Source organism: Melopsittacus undulatus, chromosome 3 (assembly GCF_012275295.1).
Source record: "Melopsittacus undulatus isolate bMelUnd1 chromosome 3, bMelUnd1.mat.Z, whole genome shotgun sequence".
Classification (NCBI taxonomy): domain Eukaryota; kingdom Metazoa; phylum Chordata; class Aves; order Psittaciformes; family Psittaculidae; genus Melopsittacus; species Melopsittacus undulatus.
In genome coordinates, this window is record NC_047529.1 from 49,403,553 (window position 1) to 49,429,489 (window position 25,937).

At 42.2% G+C, this 25,937-nt stretch overlaps 2 protein-coding genes across 2 annotated transcripts in view; one reads left to right on the forward strand and one right to left on the reverse strand.

The window, feature by feature from the left end:
- Window positions 1-1,107: 1,107 nt before the first annotated feature.
- On the forward strand, window positions 1,108-24,835 carry NT5E (5'-nucleotidase ecto). Its single transcript, XM_031052774.2, has 9 exons — window positions 1,108-1,740; window positions 6,455-6,677; window positions 12,464-12,652; window positions 16,206-16,403; window positions 17,905-18,056; window positions 18,484-18,592; window positions 18,879-19,028; window positions 20,584-20,784; window positions 22,137-24,835. Exons 1-9 carry the CDS (start codon window positions 1,390-1,392, stop codon window positions 22,292-22,294), a joined length of 1,731 nt encoding a protein of 576 aa, XP_030908634.2. The 5' UTR covers window positions 1,108-1,389; the 3' UTR covers window positions 22,295-24,835.
- The window catches only part of SNX14 (sorting nexin 14), a 55,008-nt gene continuing 53,872 nt past the window's right edge, over window positions 24,802-25,937 (reverse strand). The window contains exon 28 of the mRNA XM_031052773.2: window positions 24,802-25,017. Within this exon, the coding sequence (XP_030908633.2) occupies window positions 24,979-25,017 (39 nt within the window). The 3' untranslated portion in view covers window positions 24,802-24,978. The remainder of the gene's footprint in view (window positions 25,018-25,937) is intronic.

Sequence of the window (25,937 nt, forward strand, 5' to 3'; positions counted from 1 at the left end):
AGGTGGACCATTGGCACAGGCCAGCAGAGGAGGGAAGGGCAACCAAAGGGGATGTGCAGAGGAGAGGAAGCACAACTCCAGATTTTGCTGGCACAGCTCATGCAATGAGGGATTCCCCAGGGATGGGGTAGGCAGTGCACAGCACAGTCATCCAAGCAAATGAGAAGATACCTCACAGATGGTTTAATTCAAGTCACATATGGGAGTACAGGGACAGTGGAGCATAGCCATCAAAGAAGGAAATACAGGTTCATTCACTTTCCAGCCATGTGAGGAAACAAACAGACCAAATGAGTTCAGATTCCATCCCGTGGACTTTGGGTGCCCAGGAAACCAGGGCATGACATCATCTGGTGGAAAGGAGACAGCAACTTACACAGCCTCTGTAATGCTGTAAGAAATGGTCACTTCTCTACATGGCAGTGAAACTTCTGGTTTTAAGAAAAGCCAACCAGACACTGCTTACAATGTGCAATTCTCCAAAGGTTGCAAGAAAGTCTACAGCAGTTACAGCACTCTGAAAGCTAACTTTAAAAAAAACCCTTTCTCCAGGTAATTTTGTCATTTAACAGTGGTAGATATGGACCCCCACAGTGGGTGGGTGACTTTAAAGGAGCAAGTGGGGCCAACAATCAGTCTGAGTTGCTGAAGTGGCCATCACCCCATGCCATACACCTGTTGGATTGTATATTTAAGGCATCAGTGGGTCTCCTCTTCAGTATACATGTGCCAAACCACAAAAGCTTAGTATTTTACCAAAGAAGGAAAATCTTGAAAGCAATTCAAGGATCTACACTAAGAACAGTAGAGCTATAATTAAATCCACCTTAAAAGTAGCATACCTCTTTTTAGGGCTGAAATAGCACTCTGTATTTTAAGCATTGTTGGAGAAAAAGGAGAGAGATCGAAAACAAGCATTTTCATGCGAGGGTTTAGAAACTCAGTGTACTAAACATTCACCAAGGCTCCCTGTAGGCACTGGAGTTTGTCCTGTCGCTGCTGGCTGAATTCGCATCTCTGACCCCCAGCAGCGGGCTGGAGCCCATCTCCGTGCAGCCCCTGCTGTGCCGTGCTGAGGGACGGCAGAGGGAGGACGGGGCAGGGCAGGCCCCGGGGCTGAGCGATCCCCAAGCCCCAGCAGGCAGCGAACCGAGGCGTGGGGAAGAGCGAGCCCGGCCGTCCCGGGTGGCCGCTCCGCGCCGTTGCTCACGCCCAGCAGACGCGGAGCACCTGCGGCTTCCGCGCCACACGGGCAGTCAGCACCTCTGCCGCGGGCGGGTGGAAGCTGGAGGCTCCGCGGGGCAGCGCGCAACCTGTGCGGGTTCCCCACCAGCCCTCCCCGCCGCAGCCACCCTTTGTACCGGCCCCGCGGAGCGGAGTCCCCGCCGCATGGCGCGGCGGGCGGGCGCGCTGTGCCTGTGCGCGGCGGCGGTGCTGTGCGCGGCGGCGGTGCTGTGCGCGGCGGCGGAGCTGCGCCTGACCCTGCTGCACACCAACGATGTCCACGGGCGTGTGGAGGCGCAGGGCGCGGGAGCGCGGGGCTGCGCGGGCGCGGAGCGGGCCGCCGGCTGCTTCGGCGGCGTGGCGCGGAGAGCGGCGCTGGTGGCGGCGGAGCGGGCCTCGCACCGGAACGTGCTGCTGCTGGACGCCGGGGACCAGTACCAGGGCACGGTGTGGTTCTCCCGCTTCAAGGGCTGGGAGGCGGTCCACTTCATGAACCTCCTGCGCTACGATGCCATGGTAAAGAGGGCTGGGGTAGTGGTGGGGGGCTTCCCCGTCCTGGGTGCTGGGTCTGTGTTTCCTTCTCCAGCCGTTGCATTGACGCCTTCTGGAGCGCGTAGTATTGCCTCAGAGGAGTCTGTAGGTCTCGCTAAAATCGTGGTCAGCACCGGCCAGGGGGAAGGAAGGAAGAAAGAAGCTGTGTGCCAGGTGACTGGCACCCGACCCGACTGCTGGCAGTCCCGCGGGCAGTCAGAAACAGGGAGCGGGTGCCAGGGCTACGGAGACGAAAAGGCAGGCATGCAGTGGAAGAGCTCCGCTTGGGAGAGGCAGGGGCTGGAGCGAGGTGGGGAGAGGGATCGGCAGAAGCGTGGAATCCTTGGTGAGGCACCTGGCCTGCGATGGAGAGGGTAATCGTGGCAGAGGCTCGCAGCCTGCCCTGCGGGAAGGGCCAGATGGTGCATGTTGGCAATGCTGTTGCAAAGGGTGAGGACTGTTAGTTTTCACCGGTCCTGGTAGTGTGCAGTCCCACCAGAGCTGTGGTCTTGACAGGGTGTAAGGGGCTGGATGTGTGTGATCCAGAGACTGGAACAGTGCACCTTTGAGGAAGCTGTCTGAGGCTGCACCAGTCCTACATTGTTACTCTGTCTCTTTTGGTCGTTCGAGTGCTGAGAGAAAGGTAGAAGAATTTGAGGCTGAGATTGGGTTATGTCACTCCATGTCCTTAAATCTTTTGTCTGCTAGTACATAAAGCCTGCTAATACGTGGGTTAATTTGCTTGCATACAACCTCAGAAAGGAGGAGAGAGATTGAAGTTATGCTTGAGGATTACTGCATATTTATTCCAACTGACAGCTTGAGGAAAAAAATCTTCTGTGCATATCACATCCTCTTGTCTTCATCTTTTTCGCTTTATCTGGAAAATACTGCTCTTTCCCAGGTAAAAATGGCTTCACCCATTGCTTCCCTCTGCCTCAGAAGAGTTGCAGAAGGGAAGAGATGCCCCAGTACACTCTCCTGGGCTAAACACACTTCATACCAGACAGACAGGTCTGTGAAGGACAATGCTCCCTGTTACCGTGGTTTAACAAACGGTTTCCTAATCGTAAAACTAACAGGGTTTTTCTCCCAGTGGTGTGTGTGCGTTCAGGACTCATTCGCACTGGGAGCTGGAGAGCCTTTTGGGATTGTGCAGTGCAGAAATAGCTCAAGGTGGTTTTCCCTACCTTTCTTCCCAAAGCTTGCTGCTGACTCACTCCTCAGCTGCATGTTTGCTGGTTTGACTGGTCCATGGGCAGGCTGGGAGCTTGTACAGTTCCTGATCATATCACAAGAAGAAATTCTAATGGGCAAAATCAGCAATATTGAGCTTGTGCCCAGTCTTAGAAATGCATTACATAGGAAGCACATACTGATTGTTTAGGAGATCCCATGAGCTTTTTCATCAGAATAAGATTAAAAAATAATTCCACACCATACTGGATAGCCAGAGGCTTGTACTGATGTTTATGCCTTAAATGAAGTAGTCAACCACTTGTTCCCTGTGGAAGTGCTGCATATTATAATTTGAGTGTTGTCACTGGATAGAAGGGGACAGGACAGACTGAGAAGCTACAGGTCCTCAGGACCTTTGCTACCAAAGAGCCTGAGGGCAGATGCCAAGTGCTGGGCAGTGCTGTGACATCCTTTACAACTCTTCTCTCTGTGGACTGTGAGCACCATGCAGTGGAGATGGTGGCCAGGTGGGCACGGGAGCCAGGTAAGAGCCACACTGCAGAAGGGTGAGCTAGTGTTTCTTTAAGCAAAATTTGGGAAGTCATATGCCTAACAGAAGGGTGGGGATTACTGAAGTGGTTAGAAGCAAGATACAGGAGTAGGATTACTAACAGGATGAAGGAGGGAACATGAGTCATGGAAGTAGTTACAGGATGGGGGCAGGAGCTGTAGCAGGATTTAGGGCAGCCTGGCAGCATTAGAGGTTTACTCCACAAATGGGACAAATTTCCTTTTAGGTTAACTATTTTCTCGTTTCTGCCCTTTCTCACCTCAAGCCTGTTTTATCTTGTTTAGTGAGGTATTGCCTTCCAAATTTTCTTGGCAATAGCCTTGCTTTTTGGTGTAATTAACATCAAAATCAAAATTAAATACTGCAAAGGCAATAATTGGAGGGATGATGGAAGTCTTCTGGTTTTACTTTTAAGTTTCATCCTTCCGTGAACTTGTATCCTGATTTTGAAATATTTTTTAACTTGGTTTCTTGTGAAAAGCAGGATTATAGGATCACGTGCTGTGTGCCTAAACATGTCTGTTTATTCCTCCTCGTGACTTACACTTAAGCTGGCCAATGGATTCCAATTTGGGGAAAGGATATTGCACAGGTACAGCGTCCTAGAAGCTCTGGGCATAAGGGTGCTTAGATAGAGTACAGGGACCCAGAATGGTACACATCACCTTCCCCAGAGGACAAGTTGCATCAAATATAAGACTGTATTATTAGCCACCAGTGATTTCTCATGAACAAGAGACTTTGTAACCACCCACACCATGGGAAAAGTTTTGATCAAAGCTTGTATGCTAATGGACATGAAATAATCCAAACTCCAGATACAAAGCCAAGAGAAACAAGGTTTCATAAGTGGTTGGTTGGTTTTGCTGTTTGTGGGTTGTCGGGGTTTTTTTTCCACAACAAGCTAATGGCAGTTACATGCAATTCAACTTATTTCATTTGCAACCTTCTGGGGGGGAGAGTGTAATTGCGTGTTTCGGATAAACAGAAGGCACATGCATCAGCCAAAGGGAAATAGCTTGTTACATTCTGAGATGCTCCACCAGTCCATGGATGTCTTTTCAGAACATCAGTCAGCATCGAACTGATGAAGGAATCAGTTTCCTTCGAGTGTTATTCTTTTTTACATTATTTTTTACAGCAAGTTAGATTGCAGGTAGGATACGGTTAGAAAGCTGATACAGTTGGAGTGCACTGCGGCTTCCCAGGTCAGGATTTTCCTAAGGACAGTTCTTGGTTCTTTTGGAAAAGTGCTGCAGTGTCATGCAAACAACTTGACTCCTTCCCTGGGGGTGTGAGTAGGGTTCTCACTAGCATCAGCAGGAGCAGTTGATTGCCAGTGATGCCAAAGTTACTGCTGATATCCTGACTTTTCCGCAGGGCCATTGACTACCTGTCTGTGGGGATCAAAGGAGTCAGGAGTCTTTGTCTTCCCCCAAAAGCAAGATTGCCAATCATTTGGCTGAAATATTGAGCTTCCATGCCTCTAGTGGTCCTGCTCAGGTTGGAACATGACCAGGGTTAATATAATCTATCTGGGAAATAAAACCTGGAATAAACACATAGAGGTTGTTTATCTGAGTAGTACAGAGAGATGTATAAGTCTTTTCAGATTATGAATGTGACTTTCTCTGCTTAATCTTCAGGATGAAATTATAAGCATGATTTTGTCTAGAAGGGTTGATCTGATGGCTTTATAGCTCCTTTCATGCTCTGCCCTAACTGCCACCAGAAAACTTGCCCAGGTTACACTATGACTATGTTTCTATAGCTGTTTCTTCTCTTTCACTAACATCTAAATATGCTACAAGGTTCTTGTATATATCATGCTTCAGCAAAGTTGCCATCTATGGACGTTTTACTCGTTACTTGGAGGCACAGGCATGTGGCATGTTAGGCTGAGCATGAAAAAGGGGTGGGTAGAAGAAAGTTTTATGGTTCTTTAAAGCAAGTCCATTTTTGTTAAATTAAGTAACCAACCTAGAATAATTAAACATTCTCATCTTGTTGGTATTGTTTTGCTAACTGATAAACTGGACTGCTTGTTTTGTGTGATAAGTCTAATTTAGATACCATAGTTTCCATGGCAGTGGAATCTATCATAGAATCAGAGAGTCATGGAATGGGTTGGAAGGGAACTTAAAGATCATGTAGTTCCAACCCCCCTGCCATGGGCAGGGACACCTTCCACTAGACCAGGTTTCTCAAAGCCCCTTTCAACCTGGGCTTGAACACTGTCAGTGATGGGACATCCACAGCTTCCCCAGGCAACCTGTGCCAGTGCCTCTCCACCCTCACAGTAAACACACCTGCATGTGTTCACGCATCCGTACTATGGATTGTCTGTGGAGATTCTCCCTAGTTGATAAACATTAGAACTTCCAGTAGGAAACTATATTGATGATGTCTGGAAAATGGTATTTTCTTGTAATGTGTTAAAGTGCACAAGAACCTCTACTAAATGTGAATTAAATGTGTTTAAAAACTTGTATTCCAGGCACAAGCTCTTAAAATGCATGTTTTATTTAAAGATAACAAATATTGTCATTGGCATTTAACATTTTCTTCAGTATTTTTTTAAGCAACATATTTTCCATACACAAAATACGTATTTTCCTCTGTGGCTCTTGTTAATCCTCTTGCAGTTACAGGATGAAAAAACAGTGGTTTTTGGTTTGGCATGTGATTGCAGACTTTATTTATGTAGGTTTTGACTGTCACATCTGTATTGATAGAAGAGTCTGAAAAGCAAAAACCTAAACCTAGAAAAGACAAAAATAACATTTCTGGTTCATGAGAAATAGGGGTGTGCTGTTTTAGACAAGATATGGTTTTAGTCCCTAGAGCATAGACTTTGTTTTCTCATACATACCTTTATATATAATTTATGAGAGCATTTAAACTGAATATTGGAGGTAGGGTCTTATGTTTTCTTCTTGCTTTTCACAGGCTTTGGGGAACCATGAGTTCGATGAAGGTGTGAGGGGATTATTGGATCCTTTCCTTAAAAATGCCAATTTTACAGTTTTGAGTGCCAACATCAAGGGAAAAACCCCATTAGGGAATGAAATGATGAAATATGTTAATCCTTTTAAAATAGTACATGTCGACTCAGAACCAGTAGGAATTGTTGGCTACACTACAAAGGAGACTTCTTTTCTTTCACAGCCAGGTATGTTTTCTTTAGTATATGTTTATGTCCTTTATTACTTTATTACTTTTTTGAATCCAAAGAAGAGTATTTTCAGCTGAAATGTGAGAAGTTTTATCAGTACTTACTTGTATTATTCAACTTTGTAACTGTCTGTTTTTTAAAGTGGAGAAGGCTTGTTAACATTAAAAGCCATTTTCATACAGACCTGAATTATATAGTGTCACTGAATTATCCAAGAATACTAAAAAGGTCAGTGAGATTGCAGAAGAGCTGGGGGGTGCTTTTATTGTTGTTGGGTTTTAAAATTTATATTCTTTTATATTGTTATTTATGCATCTAAACAAATGTTAAAGCTTACCTTGGCAGTGAAATGTGCTCAAACCAAGGCTTTCCTCTGTGCATTGAAACTGTGATCTTGGATGCCTCCAAGCTCAAGCCCTAGTAAAAGCAAGGAGAGCTTCCTGTGTGTTTTTGAAGCAGAAGTTACCCAAGATGTTTTTAGTCTCTCACATATTTCCAGAAATTAGACTACAGAAGGAACACCCATTCAGCTTTTACCACAATTGCTTCATTCATGAGTAAAATTAGAATTGATGAGGAAAAGGCTTCTCAATTTCTGTTTTTTTTTTCCATTGAAGGGGTTTTGGTTTGTTGAGGTTGGTTTTTTAAGTAAAAGAAAATGGTTGACTGGAATGAGAAACACATTTATATCAGCTGTAGGAGATCTGAGTCATTGCCTACTCAAAGCTCAGCCCCCCGCACGCCCGCACTCCCAACAAAATCAGATTCTCTTCCCTGTTTTTTGCAGGAGGGCTGCCCCAAGCACCAGTTTAAAGCAGTTTCCACACTGAAAAAGGACTTCATATTATTGCTTCTCTTTCCATCACTTAGTAATAAAGAAGTAATGCATAGCTTTAAGAAAAAGAATATTTCACACCTTGAGGAAATACTAGAATATAAAACCTTCCTTCTGTGCTTTTTAATTCCTATTCTGTATGTTTAAAGTATCAGGAAGTGGCTGTCTGAGGTCAGAATAGACTTCTATATCTCACTTCTATTTTACAGTGATGTGTTTTTGGAGTCCTTTCTTTTCTTCCCCCCCAAAAAAAAGGAAATTGATCTGTATTTTCTGTAAGCAATAGAATTTCACCTGTGCTTGAGGTGAAATGCTTGAGGGTAGGTGTCATCTGACATCACGCTAAGTTTGAGCACAGTCAGTGTTCTTCTTCATTAGGAATTAATAAACTAGATCTCAGCTCTTCTCCCAGACAACTCCATTGCTGTGGTGAGGCCATTAACTTAACATTCTTGCAAATAAATTTACTAGAGAAGAATACAGATAGTGTTGGAATGATCCTCTGAAGCATTTAACTACACTTCCAGTAACCTTTAGACATCATACTGAATGCCTCCATATGCTGAGATGCTATAACAGATACCACAACCATTAAAAACAGTGTTAAAAGGGAAGACTGGCTAGATCCCTAATTGTTAGTTCCCTGAGGCAGCCCTAAGCTAAGTATATCCCACAGTGTAATTGAGCAATAAGCAGAGCAAATTCTAACAGCAACATTTACAGTGATCTGAGTTTTCACAATTTTCTGCTTTGCTTTCTCAGCGTGTGGAGGAACAGTTGGAAGCTTTGACAATGTGAATTCAGGATGTGTTAATGTAGCTCAGTGACTGTATGTCATCCGTGACCTACCAATCCTTCAGACTGATAAAATCATGGCAGAGGTGGGTCAGTGGCTAAATAATTATCAACCTAATTCCTTAATTCAATGAATAAGACGTGTTGCACATTTTAAATTCAGCACCATGCTTATCTCTACACACTTCTTCCAGATGATTCTGTTTTCTCAGACTCTGCAGGAATTGCTTTGGCGTGCTGTATGCTCGTAGGGCATTCTCAAAGCAAATAGGAAGTATGAAAATGCCGAAACATGAATTCCTGCATGACCATTTTCCATGGAAATCTTTTGTGGGTGTGATTTCTTCTGTTGTCAAATCACAATGACTTTGATGCAATCATGAAATTACAGTTTGTACTTTCATGGTTTGCTTAAAACTGCTATCAGCATACTTGAACAGAGTATGAAGTCCCTAAGTCTCAGTGGTTCCAGTGTGAAGGAACAGTTAATCTTTGCTGCAGGTACTGTTTCTGTTGTTTGGAAACCACAGGGATGGGGAACTCTTAGCACAATTTGTAGGTTACAGCCAATTGGCAGTTTTTCTGAAGTTCTTCCTTCAACTATCTCAGCCAGTTTTTCCACCTCCTCCAAGTGCTGTTTATAACTTGGCTCATAAACAGAGTTGTCTATGTATTTGTTTTGCACTAGCAATCCTAAGAGCATCTTTCTAGTATTTGATGGTACCAGCTCACTTGCTTTAGTTCTGCAATGGTATTGTAAACATCACACAAAATGGTAATGTCTTTATGTGTCCTAAGAGATGCTACATACATATTTGGTGCTGTGAAATAATATATCTCATTTTGTCCGCTTTATTTTCATGTAAGGTAGAAGCCCAAAGCTGCTTACTCTGTAACCCAACAGGCAGCAAAATATTTACTAAAACTATCAACTTGGCAGAGTTTTCTAAAATGGAATTTTAAATTCCATTTATTCCACTTTATTCTGGCTAGCTTGAATAATATTTTTAACATGCAGCCAGTTCTTTTTCCTTGTTCATTTGTAGCAGTCTGGATGTTTTATCTGAAACTCTGCACCATCTAAAAAGAGAAGATGATGTCACATCAGTTTAATACCTTGAAACAGAAGTGAAATACAGGCATGAGCAATAAGTAATTCTTAAATAAACACTTATTTCAATTCAGATTGTTTTGAAATACATGCAGGTGGGTGCTAAGCATCATACTGCTTTTTTTGCCTGGTTTCATGGAGAAGTGAATGCTGTGTAATTGCCCTTACAGTCTCCTGCTATAAGACTTTTGAACCTGCTGGCCCATTTCAGCTCTATTAGATGAAGTGCTTGGGTGTCCTGGGTTCAGCAGTAGCAGTAATTTTTCTCCTTCTTGGTAGCTGGTGCAGTGCTGTGTTTTGACTTTCAGGCTGGAAACAGTTGCTGATAGCAAGTATGTTTTGAGTTACTGCTTGGGTGTTTGGTTTGTCCAAGGCTTTTTCTGAGCTCATGCTCTGCCAGGGAAGGAGGGGAAACCAGGAGGAAGCAGAGATAGGTCACCCAATCCAAGCTGGCCAAGGAGGTATTCCATACCATAGCACGTCATGCCCAGGGAGGTAACTGGGAGTTGGCCGGAAGGGGCTGGAGCTAGCTCTCTTCCAGGTTGGGCTTGTTTCAGCGGGTGGTATCTTATTCTCTCTCCTTGTTTATTTCCTCTATCATTGTTTTTATTAGTGGTAGCAGTAGTGATTTATGTTATACCTTAGTTACTGGACTGTTTTTATCTCAACCCGTGGTAGTTGCATTCCTTCAGTTCTCCTCCCCATCCTTTGGGGGGGAGGATTGTGGTGTGTGTGTGTGTGTGGTGCTGCGGGAGACTGATGTGGGGTTTTAAACCACACAAGCTGTGCGGATTGGTTTAAACCACAACAGATGACTAGGATACAAACCTGTGTGAGGGCTGGGTTGAGGGGAGGAGGCGCAAGAAGCCTCTGCAGGAAGCCCTTTCTGAGGTTAAGGTGGGCAGTGGGCAGTTGCTGGATGGGTAGGCTTGGAGTTGTGACTGCTTGTGTGGTTGGTGGTGCTGGTGGCCACCTGTGCTCTGCTATAACAGTCCTGGGAGAGAGATGGATTTACTGGCACAGGGCAAACCTTGTTGTAACCCTCATTGTGAAAGTAGGTTTGCTTGGTTCAGTATGGGTTGCAGATTAATAACAGTATGTCTTCAGTGTATTGTAGGCCACAGAGATGTAGAGGGGTAACAGAGTTGGTGCTGCTAGGCAGAGCTCGGTTATCATGGACCACCTTGCATGGGAGAAGTTAGCCTGCAGGCACCTGGATGCTGGCACAGCTCATCAGCAGGCTCACTTTTGCTCTTCATGTAGACAGCCCCATTTTCTTTACAGAACTGGTCTCCATATTGTGGTATGCCATTGTTGCTGGTCCATAGGTGGTAAGATGAGTATGTGAAAGGCCTAGGCTCAAGGAGCATTTCTTAGGCTTCTCCTTTTGCCAGGAGCTCTGTATCAGGCCCAGTTTCTGTCAAGCACAAGGATGCACAAAGAAGGGCTGAAGTCAGTGTCTTCCTTCAGGGAGAATGAGGCTAAAGTTGAAATAAGTGCAGTTTTCCACTGTCTTAAGAGGGGGTTTATAGAGAAGACGGGGACAGACTCATCCCAGAGGGACACAGAGAAAGGACAAGAAACAATGGGCTCATGTAGTAAAACAGGAAATTATGGTGGGACGTAAGGAAAAAATTTGTCACGGTAAGAGCAGTTAAGCCATGAAACAGGTTGGCCAGAGAGACTGTGGAATTTTAGCTTGCTGGGACCAGACCCATTTGGGCATCCTCATTTGGCTTTGAGTTCCTGCTTTGAGTGGGTTTTGGACTAGATGGCCCCCAGAGATCCCTTCCAACCTCAATTAACTTATGACTTTGATTCTTAAGAAGAGGTCTGCAGGAAGAAAATGTGGGGATGCGCTGCACGATTCAGTCTGCAATGTGCAGTACAGAGATTCCCTCTGGCAGTAACAGAGCTATTCAATGGGTGTGGTGGTGAACCAATTTATGTAACCCTCTTTTATCTCTTCCATTGTAGCTGCTTCCTCTTCATTTCCTGAGACATTTTGCACTGGATTGTGAATTCGTTTCACTCCTCCTTTTGTTATGAAATAATGTAAATCTTTTGACTTAAAAAGTATATTTCAAAATGGTTTGATCAAAAACTCAGCAGGAAGGAGAGGAATTAGGTAGTCTTCACTGATCAGTTTAGGATTACAGTTTGTTGGCTGTTCTTAAACTCCATTCTTAAAACTTTGTCAAAGAAATTAGTCTCCTACATAGTCAGTCCTTTTGCGCAACCCAGAACACTGTGCCCAGGATAAAAGTGCATGTTTATCTAGTGCTCATGTAAATGTTTGTCATGTTAGAATGATTTCAGCGGGCACAGAAACCATGCAGAAAAACTGAGTTTCCCAGCACTGTGGTCTGGAAGAGGTTTCTTCTTTCCAGACACTCCGTTCTTTATGTTCTCATTTCAGGATGGTAGCTCAGTTGTGTGCTGTGCTGTATGGATATTGCTGAGAGTGGGTTACATGAGGTGAGATAATCTGTGTAAAAGGGCAGTTCAGAGTTTGCACTTTGAAGAAACTGCTCTTTAAAGCCTCAGGGGGGAGAGGGAGGGAAAGAATAAGATGGGTGTGGAGTAAAAAGAGAAATTTAACCCAGGAGAAGATAGAAGACCTCAAGGAAATATAATTTGGGAAGGAATAAAAGCTTTATAGTACAGGTGTTTATGCTCAAACACTTACTGACATATTTACTTTCCTTTCTCTAGTTAAATAACAAAACCCGTTCAATTTCTGATCCCACAATTGGTGTCACTGTTATTTTTTTAATGGAGTTACAACTTGTTTAGTATAGGCAAGTACATCCAGCTTAGTAAAGGAATGTTGTTTTAGTCTAAGCACAGAGGTGCTCCTGAGAGACTGGAGAACATCAGATCAGGAGCTTGGACCAACTAAGAGCATTTGAAAGCCACTGATACTCAAAGTGCCATTAATTGTACAAAATAGCATCAGATATAAACTACTTTTTTGTTTGTTTAAACTAGTAATTGCAGTACTTTGTAATAATATATTTATGTTTGTTCTTTTTTTTTAAGGGGATGATGTTATCTTTGAAGATGAAATTGAAGCTTTGCAAGTACAAGTGAATGAACTTACTGCTCTGGGAGTGAACAAAATAATTGCACTAGGACATTCTGGTTTCACTGTGGACAAAAATATTGCCCAAAAGGTGAAAGGAGTGGATGTTGTAATTGGAGGACATACAAACACATTTCTCTATACAGGTATTTAACTTCTTACAAAAATGATGCTTCTAAAGCAAAGCTAAAACTGTTTCTCTAAACTCTGAGAACTTTCACAAATACAGTTTACTGCTGGCTGTACTGGGACAGATCTGTAGCTGGTGCTATCCCTAACTTCCACGGAAGAAACTGATTTAAAACAGTCTGTAGGTAAGCAGTACCCTAACTCACTGAAAGGTTCCTTAATTCTGTGGATGTTCAAGGTGACCTGTGCAATGCAGGACAGAGAGAGGTAGTAATACTAGTAAATTACTGCCAAACATTCTGTACCCGTTTCAAGTTCATACGTACAACGGAGTAAATAAGATGTTTACATTTAAACTTGTGTGTGTTAACAAGAAAAATGAATCATGTAAGACTTAAAAGTGATACCGATGTTGATTTTCTGTAGAATCTGATTCATAGGTCTCCATTAGCCCTGACGCTAGAAAACTCTTCCCAAGTTTTCTCTGGCTTTTTCAGTCCGACTTTTAATCTCTGATTTTATTCTTCATTGTTTCAGAGGTAGACATCCATCCAGAGGTGAACACTGTTGATCTCATTTCTTCCACAGCAATGTTGCTTTAAGGCAAAACCTGTCACCAGCAGCTTCTCCAGTGCTGCTGCCTTCCCTGACCCCATGTGTAAGGGCACAAGTTAAAGAAAGGCTGGGCTTTATAAACCATCAAAGATAGCTCCTTAAATTAACTGGTTGAGACTATAACAAGAACTTCCTGTAATTTTCCATGAAATTTCCCTTGTGCTCTAGTCACAGGGATAGCACTGTGTACCCTAGGAATTTAAACATTTAGGGGTTTGCACTGTCCACTTCATCTCTCTCTACTCATCTCTTCTCACTTTCTCATGCCTTTTTGTCTCATTTGGGCTCTCGCATTTTACTGTCCCACCTGTTAAACAGTTTCATGCTACAGATACATGTTAAACAGTTTGAAGTATCTCTTTAATTTGGACTCAAGAAATAACTGATTACTAAACTGGAGCCACAGAGCATTTACACACCTACCTACAAGTCAGAGGCTGCAAACACTTAGCATAGGGGTGCAGCAGAGAAGTGGCCAAACTGGAACAGGCAACAGGACCATCCATCCCAATGTCTTGTCTCCAAGAGTGATGGAGAGTGAATGGTGAGGGAAGAGTGGACAAGCCTGTAGAGAGGAGTTGAGGTACCAATTTCATATCCTGTCTATGTCTGCAGGAGTTCACATGCACATCTTTTGTCATCCCAGAGAGTTCCCCACTGTCCAACCAGATTAGGTCAAGTTGTTCAACCTCTCCCCCTTTGAAACTGCACTTGCTAATCCATCCAGGAACACCACGAGTGCATTTGTGAACCTTTCCCTTCTAAGTCAAAGCTATCAGCCAACGAGGACATAGCAACGTCTGTGGAGGTGATTTGACTGCAGAGTAAACATCTAAATTTTGTGTATGTTTCTACGTGTACATTAAGGCTATAAGCTCTCATTTAAATCAAGAGATGTTAGATCAATAACTGGCAGGAGAATCTGGGAGAGTGTTTTAGCTCAGTCTAAGTGGAGATAAACCAGCTGGTCAGCTGAATCTCTGGCTGTCATGGAAGTTGAGAGACAAACTTCCCATGGCAGACATCTCCATAGACATGTCTTAATATAAGGGCCTAATTTTGGGATATCCAACCTGTCTCTGAGACATTTGGAAATCTTTGGTATATCCACAGATTATGTGGCAAATGTTGCCTTGAATTTTTCAGGTGTGCTTTGGCTGTGTAGAACTGATTCAAACAGTAACAGTAATTTTAGGTTAAAGCATATTAATTTCTACTTGTCATCAGAAAGGATGTTCTAAGAACACAGTGTGTTGGCTAAAACAAGGGAAGAAAACAGGAAAATGTTACAGGTTCTTCAGTTATCCAGTATGAATTTGTGCATTTGTAATGAAACAGCATCTCAGACTTTGACAGAGATGTGTGCATGGGTTCTAGTGCTGTTTTCTCTGGGGATAAGATGCGCTGAAATGTCTTTTTTTCATTTCAGAAGAGCACATCTGCTCTTACAATGGAATAATGTCATAGTGATAATTAATCCTTCAAGAAAGTATCAGTATCAGAAAATATTTCTTTAGGAAGCAACAAATGAATAAGCATGTAACCATGCACAGCTGATGTGAACTAAAACAATGACCAGAAAGCATAAATTTCGCTTGTTAATGCTCTGTTCATTTAAGGCTACACAAAAGCAAGAGATCAAAACTGATTCTTTTTCAGTTCCAAAAAAACCCAAAGCCACTTTGTATGGATAAATCCTGCAGGGTTTTTATTAGCTACGGGATTTCTTAAATTCTTCCCAAAATAAATATCAAATAGTGAGGAGGCACCACCAGGAAACCAGCTGTGTTGGCCCAGCTAAAAGCAGAAAAACTAGTTCTCTGGTAAACTTGGTTCAGCTTGTATTTTGTTACAGCTTTTCTCCCTGGAGAAGAGGAGAGACTAGAGAGAAATAGGAATTGTAGTTCTAGAGGGAACGTTTGTCCTGCTTGCTTATCCCAGGTTTTCATGTTATATAAACAATTGTACATGGAAGGAAACCACTTGTTCAGTGAGCAGTGGAAGTGAAGAGCCTGCTTTCCTCCGGATCCACGCCTGCTCCCCCATGGCCCCGCCGTGCTGGCACCCAGGCTCTCACTGACACAGGGATGGGAAGTGCTGCTGGCTTTGGGACAGGAGGAGCAGCAGGCTTTGAGGAGGCTCTGCAGTGGGGCCATGCAGCACACAGTGCCTCTCAGAGCTGCCTGGCCTTGGTCTTTGCTGACAGTGGGGTAGAAATGCTGGGGAAATAACAGGAGGGAATGATACTACTCAGATAATAATGTCAAGCGACAGGGAGAATGCTGGTATCCTGGAGATAAGAACTGTGCTGTGTAGTTTTCTTTGCTGCTTTCCTCCCCTGCGTGACTTCTAAATCCTGTGGTAGGCTATGCTGACTGAGCAGAGATCTCTTTTCTCTGTAAATGCCTTTAATCTGTCTGTTTCCAAATCCTACATCTAATCACCCCTCAAACTTTGCAGGTTGATAAGAGTTTTAAATGTATGACCACATAACTGTAACGCTAATAAAAAAACCCAACCCATGTACGTTTTACTAACGTTCTCATTTTCTATCTGATGCCGAATAATGTAGTGTGAAGGCTGAACAATACATTTCTCAGCCAGAGGCTGGTACACGTGCATTACTGAGAGATTCAGATTGCAGTAATTGGAATGAGAAGTTCCTTTGTTGCTGTTGTGACATGATGTCATGGAGAAGTGTGCTGTCACAACTTAAAAAACACTGTGGCAGCTCTTAGAGCTCATGTCCTGAAAACAACATTGTCTCTTAATGCAATAACATAACTGGATGTTATGTTACTGAATGTGCATTTCTCATCCAATACGTTTATTGCTGTTTCTGCTTAATGCCCTATTGGGGATTTTTAAGGCCGAGAAACATTTGAAACATCATTCTGATAATTCCTGGAAGGTCACATGAGCTGAAAACCCGCTTTACATTCTCCTTTTGTGCAGGCACCCCACCCTCCACTGAACAGCCAGCTGGCCCGTACCCATTCATGGTTGACTCAGATGATGGGAGGAAGGTGCCAGTGGTGCAAGCTTACGCTTATGGAAAGTATCTTGGTTACTTAAATGTTACATTTGACAAGAAAGGAAATGTAGTTGAAGCAGTTGGAAACCCCATTCTGTTGGACAGCAGTGTTCCTGAAGGTATGTGGAACAGACCTTTGAATCTGCCTGCAGCACTCTACTGCAATTCAAGTGTTATTATGTTAAATACACGGTACAGTGTCGAAGAAGAATCCAGCTTTCTTCCTGAGCTTGCAGTTCTCTTGTGCGTAGGGCTCAGGCTGTGTTACAGTTGTACACGTTTGACTCTGTTTCTTTTTCTGAGCAGTGGCCTTTGAATATGCACAAGTTCAGTGTGTGTTTGTCTGTTTAAAATGACTGAAAGTCCTTTTGTAAGAGCTTAGCTGATACACTACCTTACCATTTGGTAGAGCCCGTTTTAGCTAGCCCTGTAATTATGATTTAAAAGATTGAGGACTAATTTACTCTGTTTTGCCAGAGGCTGGGTTCTCTGGAACAGAGTTTAAGGCAATATAGGAAATTGGAGATGTTCCAGAAAAAGCCCTCTGGGAATGTGCAAATGAAATACATGAACCCACAACTTCTTTTTTTCAACACTGATTGTGTTCACTGTTTCAGCTCTGAAGCATGTAAAGAACTGGGAGGAGGAAAGTCTGCTGCTTTCTGTTCATAGCCATGCAAGCTCTGTTACCTTCTTTTTGAAGGCTCTGTAATTACTTAGGACTGGTTCTTGAGTCTCCATTTGTTGTCCAGCATTTGCATGTGTGAAGCTTTTTTCTAGGTATGAAGCTAAAAAGTCTTTTTTCAGACTTTCTAGGTTCTACCCAAGTATTTATGAAACAGATAATTCAAGAATTATTTGTTTATAGATATTCTGATTGACTGTATTATTATCAATGATCCGTGAATGGAATGAGGTGACACAAAGAGACTTTACATTCTCTCTGTGATAGCAGGAAAACTAAAAATTCAGATAGATGGGTGCTCTCATTTCATAAATGTTGCTATTGCTGACAGTTACGTGGCAAATTGCTTAAAACTAACAGCTGATACAAAGTAGTGGTGACATCTGTATAGACAAGTATCTTTGGTACTGTTTTCTTAAGGAATTAGATTTGCATCTGGCAGACACATGTGCATAGGGAATTAATTTCTGTGAAGAGTTTATTCACTGACATTGGTATCTGAGCTAGTATTCCTTTTAACACTGCGTTAAAGGGGAGGAAGCTATAAATAGGAAGGGGAAAAAAAAAGATATGATGTCAAATATAGACCAAGCTCACTGGCATGTTACAAATTCTCTCACTTGTAAAGGTAGGTGCTACAGACTCTGTCGATCAGAGCTCAGAACAGGACTGGGCAAAAAGCACTTCCAAGTGTTAGGAGACAACCTTTCTGTGGCACAGGAATAGCTTGTTCACTTGGTTATCTCATCCTGCCTGCTCCCTTTCCAGGCTTTGAAGTGAGTGTAGATGTCATGGTGCTTGAAGAGCCTTTAGGGAGAGTGTGACGTTTTAGAATCATGAAGAGAGCAGGGTCTTTCCTAAGCTTTGTATTCACTGAAATGCCACTAATATGAGATACGTGTGATGCTTATTTTGCACTTTATACTACTTTATAGATGAGCACATTAAAGAAGAAGTGGAAAAATGGAAGAAAAATCTGGGGAATTATTCTACAGAGATTGGAAAAACTAGTGTTTACCTGAATGGTACAAGCCAAGCGTGCCGTTTCCAGGAATGTAACATGGGAAATTTGCTCTGTGATGCTGCGGTAAGACATTGCTGCTCCAGGTGACAATGACATCTAAGTCGTACCCCAGAGCTATTGGATGAAATGCTCCAAACTGTCAGCGCACAGGCTCTGCTGCTTTCCAACACTGTGACACCTAGTGCCTCCCTAGGAAGATCTGGCAGAAGCCAGGCTGTAATGAATCTTGCTGTACAGAGTAAGGAGCAATTTATTCTTTGGGTGAACTCGCATAGAGAGGCCAGCTCACAGCTGGCTCTGAGGCTGCAGTTTTAGGAGATGTGGTAGGCTGATCTAATGAATAAGTATTTTATAGTGAGGCTGAAGGTAATATCAAAAAAGATATAAAACCTTTCTGTCTCTTTTAAGTCTCAGATTGTATTGGCTGTAAATTTCCAGAGCCTAGAATAAGTGAAGATGAAAAATCGGTTTAAACATTTTCCTTTGGTAGCTTTATGAGAACATTGGACGTCCAGATAAAAAGTCATGGAACCACGTTTCAATGTGCATCCTGAATGGAGGTGGGATACGGTCACCCATTGATGAACAGAGCACTAACGGTATGTCAAATAACAAGCTGAATGACAGCTTTATCAAAAACGAAGCATTGAAGCATATTGAATAGCAATACATGCAGCTACATCAGACTCAGATTTATTAGTCTTGATGCTTGCTGGATGATAAGGTTCTTTGACTGGGACAATGTATGTGATTCTTACCTCTACTGACCCTCATTTTCTTAAATTGTATTTATTTGCCACATTCCTTGTCAAAAATGTATTGTTAAATAACCTAAACTAATGTTGTAAACTTTAAAGAAGTCAACATTAAGTCTCATTCCCCCAGGTAGCATTACTGTGGGAGATTTGCTGTCTGTTTTGCCATTTGGAGGTCGTTTTGATTTGGTGAGGGTAAAAGGCTCCACTCTGAAAGAAGCTTTTGAGCACAGTGTGCACAGATATGGAAAAGGAAGTGGAGAGCTGCTGCAGGTTGGAGGTATGTTTTCTTCCTTCCTCTTCTCAGTTTCCCAAACCCTTCTATTTGCCTTGTTTGTATTATGCCTCTCTAAGAATGGAAATCAAGGTGGCCACATGTGCCTTACACGTGCCAGCTGTTTATCCTGTGTATGTTTAATGGAGTCACTGCAGCACGTGGGCCATCACTGTTGCCATCAGCAGAGACGGGATTCCTTGTTGGTTCAGTAACCCGTAATGGCAGCAGTTTCACACTTCAGTGAACTACAGGAAGATAAATAATTTAGTATAGCTGTAATACACTAACAGCTACAACAAACTCTGGCTTTCAGTTCACTGGCAGCGTACCTGAATTCCTGGACTGGATGTCTCTGCCAGTTATTGCCAGATTTGTTTAGCAGAATCATTTTGTGCAATTGTCTAATGATTGCTGACAGTTTTAGAGTTAGTCCAACTGGGCTATGGAATTGCTGCAGTGACTCCCTAAATATTTCAGGGATGAAGAGTTAGTATTAAACCCATGTGCATTTCTTGAATTGCAGCTCCCCGTATATTTATCCGGATGTATACTAGGCTACAGTCATGTTTATTGCTGGTCTCTTTGTGATGCAGTGCAGATTTTATAGTTTATTTAATAGAAAAGCTAAAGAAAGGCACAGGCTGATGGATTATCTCCCCCCTCCCCCAATGCCTCTCCACTCAAATAGCCTGATGCTGGAGGTGCTAGCCCCCGTATGATCTACAGTCTTCACATGCCAAGGACACAACCCGCATCTCTCACTTTCCACCAGTAAGTTACCATGTTCTTAGGTACTGCTATGGTAAAGCAGCATCAGCCCCTCTGCTTGCTGCCCTCTCACAGGAGATAGCTAGTAGCTCTGGAAAGGGTTCAGGACAGAAGATCCAGAGCAGGAAGAGAGCCAGGGTTGGAAGAGTCTCTGTGCTTTATAAACTGTAGTGGCTTCCTGATCAGGATATTCTTGGCAGAGCTGTTGTGGGGGCCTCACTCTCCCCAGACTTTGACTGAGGAAGGCTCACAGCTAGAAATGTTACTGCTCCTACAGCAAGTAGAAACCACAACCTTCAGTCCTGGCCTGGCTCTTTTTTCAGGACACTACATATTACCCATAATAGCTGCCAAATTAGGGTGGCTGGCTTTAAAAGAAGTCATTTCAGCCAACAAGCCAGGGCAATGAGAAAGCATATGACTACAGAAATAAGGGAAGGTGTTTTTATACAACTGTATCCTAGGTGTTTTTATATTACAGTATCCTAATCTCATGACTTTTCCTTCATGACTCCTTGGATTAGTGACAAGAACAGACAATAGGTAACTGAGGTGGGACAGTGCTTCAGCATTTCTCTAACATCCTAAGTTTTGTTGCATAAAAGTTGAGTGGTGTGCAAGGAAAATAGCGTGTTAACTGGCATAATTCAGAATGACACAACCTCTCGGGCTAATGTTAACCTCTCAGTTAATGTAAAGAATCAGGTGAAGGTGATGGAGGATGATGCCCCTAGCCCTGGATGTTCAATAGGCGTTGCATAAAGTGGCATTCCACCATGTATTTTTGTAGGCATCCACGTGGTCTATGATCTCTCCAGAGCCCCGGGAAGCAGAGTTGTTACCTTAGAAGTGCTCTGCACAGCCTGCCGTGTCCCAGCCTATGTCCCACTCCAGATGGACCAAATATATAATGTGACTCTTCCATCCTATATGTTATTTGGAGGCGATGGCTATCATATGCTCAAAGACAAAAATCTGGGATACAGTAAAGGTAAGTATGAGAACCAACAGGGCGGCAGATAAAAAATTCCCAAAAGTTAAAAGATATTTCTATAGTACAAGCCTCAGACTTTTTATTTCATTGGATAAATTATTTTCTAGTCTGACTTCTTGTTTGGTTTTAGCCAGCAATTATGTTCTTTTTTAGTTATAGCACAAAAGGTTCAAAGAGAAACTGAGCCTCATCAGTTCAGCACTGCTTAGAGAGCAATTCTGGGTTCAGGATAAGCCAGAAAAGGAGCAAAGCCACATACGCCCTTGCACATGCACTCATTACAAAACAAAGCATCAAAAAGGAAGATGCTATTTTCTTTAGCCTTTAAATTTCCACTTTATAGAAGTATTTGCAGACAGAATGATCACCTCTGCTACAGAAGGACATGCAGCTCAGGCAAGGGGATGGATGCTGAGCTGCTCTGCAGGAGTTAGCCTGCCCCTCCAAAAGCAGCAGGACTCTGGCGACAGCCACCCTGCTAGAGACCTAAAAAGGAAGTGTTTTGCAATGCTGTGTGAAGCTCCTCTGAAGCTGCATGCAGACTGTTAGAAACTCAGCGTTCATCCAATGGACACATACATCCCTTAAGACAAAGGGAACCTTGAAAAAACTTTTGAGATGAAAATTGGTTATTTCTGAAAACACAAAGAGGATGTAGTGCTGTGGTTAAAGGGGGAAAAAGTATCTCCTAGGAGCACATCTATGTTTTGCCAAACTTTTAATTTCATGTGCTCTGCTTCTGGATGGTAAAAGCATGCTTTTACAAAAAAAAAAAAATCCCTTTGAACCTGTATTACAGCTCTTCTTTTGTTTCTACAGATGTTTCAATTTAAAACTGCTTCTCAGATTGGTGTTAAATTCAGCCTACAGCTTGCAAACTTGGGGAGGCTGTCCCTCACACTAATTATCTGTTCATGCAGAAATACATTCACATATAGAGAAAGCATTAGGAATCATAGAATGGTTTGGGTTGGATGGCCAGGGATGCCTCACACTAGACCATATCACTCAAGGCTCTGTCCAGCCTGGCCTTGAACACTGGCAGGGATGGAGCATTTATCACTTCTCTGGGCAACCTATGCCAGTGCATCAGCACCCTCACAGTGAAGACCTTCTTCTGTGTATCTGATCTAAATCTTTATATCCAGGTTGGATGGGGGTTTGAGCAACCTGGTCCAGTGGAAAGGGTCCCTGCCTGTGGCAGGAGGGTTGGAACTAGGTGATCTTTAAGGTCCCTTCAAACACAAACCATTCTATGATTCTGTGATGATTCTATGAATTTTAGACAGGTTCTTAAATGTTGGTTAAGAGCCAGGCTGCTAGAGAGAACTCTTGTTTTGTCTGTTTAGGTGAACCTGATATTGAAGTTGTTACCCGTTACCTCCAGCGAATGAAGAGAGTTTACCCAGCAGTTGAAGGCCGAATAAAGTTTTCTTCTGGAAGTCTTATTGAAGCAAGTCTTACCCTGATTTTTGTATTGTTCACTGTAACGTTCTTGCATACTTGATTTTTGCTTGCCATGTTTCCATTTAGAGTGAGAAAGGCAGGCAGAGAGATGATGCCAACAAAGGGGAAAAAGAACTGTTCCCTTTTCTTAAACCTTAAAATGAATGTGTGTTGAGGTTTCTGCTTGTCAACAGTAAACAGCACAAGCCATTGTCTTTAATCTGGTAGAGGCTTTGAAGCATGTGGTGCAGAACGAGAGGGCAGAATTCATAACTTCTCTTAGTTTGAATTTGCAGGTACCCTGCAATTCAGTTTTGAAGTTTCAAGGAGCAAAGTTCCAGGGAATACTCATGCTTCATTGTAAAACAACCACTGACCAAAATCGGATGTTTTTAACTTGTAATTTTTTTAGCTACTTTAGATAATGAGTTAAGAATTTGGTTCCAGTAATGTAAACAAGCTTTTAAATCTCCACTCAGGGTTAAAGCTCTCAGTCTGCTATTTCTACTTTGCTTCCAGTCATACATGTTGTAGAGCTAGATTAAACTCAGTGTCATTAAAAGCATGGGGTCCATTCACATGCAACTGAAAAAAGGTTTTCCAATTTTCCTTTTGAAGATGCAGCATCTCACATTTTCCATTAATAAATAATGCAATGAAGGCTTGATTTGATTTGCATCAATTTAAATGAACTATATACTTCAGTGTATAATATGACCAGTTTGGAGACTGTATCCAAGTGAGAACACCATCTGTGATTATGGTGCATCCTTATATGAAAAAGTTTACACCTTTCTCTAAAGACAAAAGCACAGGACTCTGCATCAGCAGCATTCAGAGAGAATGTCACATATGTGTATCAGCTCCTTTGAAAGTAGCCCAGTAACAGGGCTTTTTACAGCAGAACCTAGCTTTATGACACTTGTGATCATAACTCAAAAGCCTGTCTCATCTATGGCAAGACTGTGTTTGAGAAACACAGTTCTGAGAGATGGGCTAATGAGTAATGGAGCTTTGAGCAACCTGGTCTAGTGGAAGGCACCCCTGCCCATAGCAGGGGGGTTGGAACTAGAATGCTCTTTAGGGTCCAACACAAACCATTCTGACTCTGTAAGTATAAAGTCAGAAATCAGATTAAATGCTAAGTGACATTTCTGGCACTTCATCCAGAAGTGACTGCTTATAATATAATGCAAACAATGATTATTTTTATAAGATCATTCACATTGGAATTTTCACATCATATTTCCATGTTGTTTATTGCTGAATTAAACCGATTATGAGTGTTCTGAATAGCCTTGCTGTGTTCTTCTGGGAACTGCACTACACTTTTGCAGACTAAAGCTACTCACTTCTTAAATTCACTGCACCAATGGATTTCCAGGAGAAGGTACATCACAATAAACAGTCAGTATGTATAAATTTCAAGACCTCATGAGTTTCCACATAAATTCAAGGGTTGTGCATGAAAAGATCTGAACTACGCACCTGCATTAGGTAAGTTGTTTATCTCACCCTGTTCTGACAACAGCTGACCTTGACACACTACTTATAACATGGCATTGATGATTTGTCAATACCAGCCCCTGAAGTTACTAATTTACAGAATGGTCTTCCCCAAATCAACATAAAGCCAGTAACAGGGAGTGCACTTACAGACAGAACCATACCCACCAGCCCTTTTTTAAAGAGCTGTAACAAGTACTTTGGCATATCCAGAGAAAAAGAACACTTTTACCTCCTTTTGACAAACAGAAGGAAAAAGTAAGCAAAAGTCATACAGAGAGCTAATGCAAATTGTATTGACAACACCAGTATTGCATCAGAGTTTGCAAAAAGGGAGAAAATGGGCATTGTCTGAAAAGAAAAATTGAGTAATTCTTTTTAAAGTATCTGTATTGTTCTGTGAGTAAAACTTCTTAATTATCCATGCATGAAAGTCCTTTTCAGATTCTCTTTTATAAAGGCTTGGCCAACAAATTAAGATGTATAGGAATTTTTTTCCACACATTTTTATACCACTACCTGTTTAGAGAATGCTAGGGATGGGGCTTGCATCCTCTCTTCTAAGCCTGTTAAGAGGATGAAAAAAACCCAACAAAACCAGATAAGAAATTGCAGATAAATAAAGGCTAAAATAAAAGTCAACTCCACTTTTCACACCCATTATTACTTTAAGAATGCTTTAGATTTGAAGTTCAGGTATTAAACTAAATTACACATATGATATTCCTTGCTCACAGAAAGCATAAAGGCCAAAGATAGTTCTGAGATGATTTATGTGCAGTAGAACCAATCATGTAATTTTGTTTAAGAGAAAAGTAAGATTTGTTAAGACAGTTAAAAATAAGTTCTTGAGACCATCCTACAACTTATTCTAAACATTTTTTTCTATGTATTCTTGAAGGAAAACCACTGCAATTGCTCTTTTAGCAAAGCATATGTTGGCTGATCTCCCAGCTGTCTTATGTCATCCTGTCATTTCACATGAAGAGATTTTGAGGAAATGAATTTGACTTTTACTGGTAACAGCTAAATGAAGTTTTAAATGAAAAAGTACAGATATAGTATTTACCTGTAATTGGTATTAACCTTTAATGTCTTTATTGCATAAAGAGATCTTTTTAGAACTTAAATTTTAGGTTATTTACAATAAAATGTACAATGCACAGTTAAAACATCGTATGTCCATTACAACAGTGAACAGCAGATATTTCTATTGGCTGTCCAGCAAGGTCCCTCCATTCACATCCAGCACGACACAGAGCTGCCTTCCTTCGGACCCTGTTAAACAGTAATGGAGGGAAAAAACAACTTATGAAGTTTAAAAAATGTGTATTTACTTACATAAAATGACTAAACTGAGCTGCAATGACTAATGGTATCTGAAAACATCCACTTGAAAACAGTTAAGAGAAAGGAAATTGCCTGCAGTTTTTTAATACTGTTTCTCAAAATAAGTATTTTTTTCCTTCTTGGCAAGTTCTAACTAGCTCAGCACTGCTACAGTCTTCTAAACACTGCAATTCTCTGCTCCAGAAATGGCACTGGCATGGTCTTTTTTCAACTGGATTTCTTTCCCTGCTCAGCTAGGAATGCTTCTCCTCTCTCAGCTGTCCCTTTCCCTTGTATCCTGCCTGACAGACTTCGTAGGGACTGGCTGTATGTTTTACCAAAGACAAAACTCATCACAGGTGTTTTTCAGCTCTTGTCTTTAAAGCTTGCTCACTTACACGTGCTGACATTAAATATAGCATCTATTGAGTGATCCAGTGCATATCCACACTGGTATAGGTATCAGGATAGACCTCCAAGGTAACAGATCTCAAGAGTGGGAAGCAGACTGATCTCCCCACTAACTGAATTTTTCCCACCTCTCCCATTGCTGTTTCCCCTGCTGACAGAGCAGTGCTCAAAACAAAGACTTCCAGGATGCTCAGTTTCCCCCTTTACACGCTGAAGTACACAGTTCTGTGTTAGCAGCAGCTTGCACTCTGCCCCATCATCCAGATCATTAACAAAGATGTTAAACAGGACTGGACCTAGAACTGACCCCTAGGATACCTCCCTAATTACTGGTGTCTAACTAGACTTTATTCCACTGATCACCACCCTCTGGGCCTGACCAGTGTTTTAAAGACTATTTAAATGCTTAACATGCCAAGCCTTTAGTTTCTTCAGCATCAATTGAACAAAGCCAATGC